Below are 3,233 nucleotides of genomic sequence, written 5' to 3' on the forward strand. Positions count from 1 at the left end.
ATGAAAGCTGTGCTAAGAGGAAAACTCATACCTCTGAGTGCTTGCAGAAAGAAACAGGAGAGAGCATATATCAGCAGCTTGACAGCACACCTAAAAGCTCTAGAACAAAAAGAAGCAAACATACCCAGGAGGAGTAGAAGGCAGGAAATAATCAAACTCAGAGCTGAAATCAACCAAGTCGAAACAAAAAGGACTATACAAAGAATCAAGAGAACCAAAAGCTGGTTCTCCCAGAAAATCAACAAAATAGATAAACCCTTAGCCAGACTAACCAGAGGACACAGAAAGTGTGTCCAAATTAACACACCATGTTCTTTCTCCTTTTTCAGCTCTCCCTCCCACCTCTTTTTTTTTAATTTTTTAATGACGAAAACAAAAATACATCTAAAAGCGAAGCTTCTGGAAAAACCATTTGTTCTTCCCTGTCTTGTATCACTCCTCAAACTTGACCTTGGCCTCCCGCCTGGCCTTGCATTTCAGTGCTGGGTCTCTGAACACATCCTTGTTGACAACAGTTTTGTCCAAGGGGATATCCACAGAGTACCTTGTGGGCATGAGGTGGTTGTAGTTATAAACTTTCACAGAGGACTTGATCTTGGATCGCTTGGCAATCTTCTTTTCCATGGCAGCTGTCACTTTTCTGGGATAGTGGTCAATTCCAGCCACCAAGGCATGGCTGTAAGTGCGGTCGGAGGTGCCATCATCAATGTCCTTCATGATGACAGCTTTGCGTCCGAAGTAACGTCCAGCCAGGACCAGCACCACTTTTCCAGGTTTCATAAACTTGCTCATTTCAACAGCAAGCAGCCAGCACCCAGCAAAAAAGAAAGAAGCCACACCATGTTCTTAATACCATGCATTTTGAAATTGGTGGCATATGTTCTCATGGAGTTACTATGAACATTACTTATTGTAATTTGTGAAAATACGCACAGCAGGACCTAACTGATGTTCAAGTGCTAACAAACATCCAATGCTACATTTAGTTTTCTGTAGATTTCCAAATTTGTATTGGAATCAGCATATAGTTTCTTCACTTCCTTATGAATAGTCTAGAATCTATATGGCTATCTTTCTATGATTATTCTCACCTCTAATCTTGTCTCCAAAAACTTTCTGAAGCCTGTCTAAAACTCCCTTTTTGCCTCCAGAGTATCAAGAAGACACATTACCTAAGACATTTTTGGTTTCTCCTTCTCCTAGAGCTCATACCCCTGATCAAGCAGGCTCTTCTGCTTTTGTTGGTATCTTCACTTGATGCTTTGTGCTCCTCTCTGTGTGATGATACATCTCTCTCCTAGGTTATTCAACATTTGCCCTCTGGAGGTTATGAGATTATGCTAGTCTCTTTGCTTTCTCTTGTGCAGTGACTATTACACTTGATCAAATCCCTGCTTTCTCCCCTTTATCTTTGTGATTCTTGAGAATAGTAGGAATTAAAATAGAAATCCTAAGGAAGATTCTACAGCACACAAATAAACCTTGGTTAGTCTTTTGCTTTGCCTTTGTATCATTTAAGATTAGAAAATGACTTGGATTGATTCTTGCAGTTTCTCACAAATCTATATTCTCATATGCCAATAGTTCTCCAGATGTGTTACCATTAAATTGACTTTTGTCTGAGCAAAAGCCTGGAATTACCCAGAACACGTGGAGAGCAGGGAAGAGTGAGGGTAAGCCAGAAAGTCTGTGGTGCTCTTGCATCTGCGCTTGATATAGGACACTTGGAAATTGCAAACCTGGACTTTGGCATCAGCATACCATGTCCAAACCCCAAATTCAGCAGATGCAAATGTCCTCACTGTTATATGATAGCTCATTCTCCTGGATGTTCTAAGGGAGGGCTCATTGTTCTAAAGTGGATAAAGAATATCCATTATTCAGATTGCGATTGTAAAAATTAATAATTATTGCATATTGCCTTAAAGAATCCAAGCAGAGTTTGGGAGAGTAGCTAACTTGAAATTTTAAGCATTTATACAGAATTCTGTTCAAGTAAGAATTCTCCTGTAGCATAAAATCCATTCTTATCACCCTGTACAAAGCTCAAGACCAAGTGGATCGAAGACCTACACATAAAACCAGATACACTCAAGCCAATAGAAGAAAAAATGGGGAAGAGCGTCAAACACATGAGCACTGGGGAAAATTCCTGAACAGAACACCAAAGGCTTATACTCTAAGATCAACAATCGACAAATGGGACCTAATAAAATTGCAAAGCTTCTGTTTGGCAAAGGACGCTGTCATTAGGACAAAACGACAACCAAGAGATTGGGAAAAGATCTTTAACTATCTTACATCCAATAGAGGGCTAATATAATATCTAATATATACAAAGAACTCAAGAAGTTATACTCCAGAGAATCAAATACCCCTATTAAAAATGGGGTACAGAGCTAAACAAAGAATTCTCAACTGAGGAATATTGAATGACCCTGAAGCACCTAAAGAAATGTTCAACATCCTTAGTCATCAGGGAAATGCAAATCAAAACAACCCTGAGATTACACCTCACACCAGTCAGAGTGACTAAGATCAAAAACTCAGGTGAAAACAGATGCTGATGAGGATGTGGAGAAAGAGGGACACTCCTCCATTGTTCATGGGATTGCAAGCTGGTATAACCACTCTGTAAATCAGTCTGGTGTTTCCTCAGATTATTGTACATAGTACTAACTGAGGACCCAGCTATACCACTCCTGAGCATATACCCAAAAGATGCTGCATCATATAACAAGGACACATGATCCACTATGTTCATAGCAGCCTTATTTAGAATCTGGAAAGAACCCTAATGCCTTTCAACAGAGGAATGGATACAGAAAATGTGGTACATCTACACAATGGACTACTGCTCAGCTACTAGAAACAATGACTTCATGAAATTCATAGGCAAATGGATGGGACTAGAAAATATCATCATGAGTGAAGTAAACCAATCACAAAAGAACACACATGGTATCCACTCACTGATAAGTAGATATTAACCCAAAAGCTCAGATTATCCAAGATACAATCCACAGACTACTTGAAGCTCAAGGAGAAGGATTACCAAAGTGCAGATGCTTCAGTTCTTCTTAGAAGGGCAAACAAAAATATTCAGAGGAGGAGATATGGAGACAAAGTTTGGAGAAGAGACTGAAGGAATGGCCATTCAAAGCTCACCCTACCTGGGGATCCAGCCCATATACATACAGCCACCAAACCCAAAGAATATTGCTGAAGCCAAG

The 3,233-nt window shown here is 39.8% G+C and overlaps 1 protein-coding gene across 1 annotated transcript; it reads right to left on the reverse strand.

The window, feature by feature from the left end:
- Positions 1-351: 351 nt before the first annotated feature.
- Rpl27l8 (ribosomal protein L27 like 8) lies at positions 352-792 on the reverse strand. Its single transcript, XM_039078180.2, has one exon. The coding sequence runs from the start codon at positions 790-792 to the stop codon at positions 433-435; it is 360 nt and encodes a 119-aa protein (XP_038934108.1). The 3' UTR covers positions 352-432.
- Between the last annotated feature and the right edge of the window lie 2,441 nt (positions 793-3,233).

Source organism: Rattus norvegicus, chromosome 6 (genome assembly GCF_036323735.1).
Source record: "Rattus norvegicus strain BN/NHsdMcwi chromosome 6, GRCr8, whole genome shotgun sequence".
Classification (NCBI taxonomy): domain Eukaryota; kingdom Metazoa; phylum Chordata; class Mammalia; order Rodentia; family Muridae; genus Rattus; species Rattus norvegicus.

Excerpts from the sequence above, each read along its gene's own strand:
- Rpl27l8 (XM_039078180.2), bottom strand. The coding sequence starts at position 792 with ATGAGCAAGTTTATGAAACCTGGAAAAGTGGTGCTGGTCCTGGCTGGA.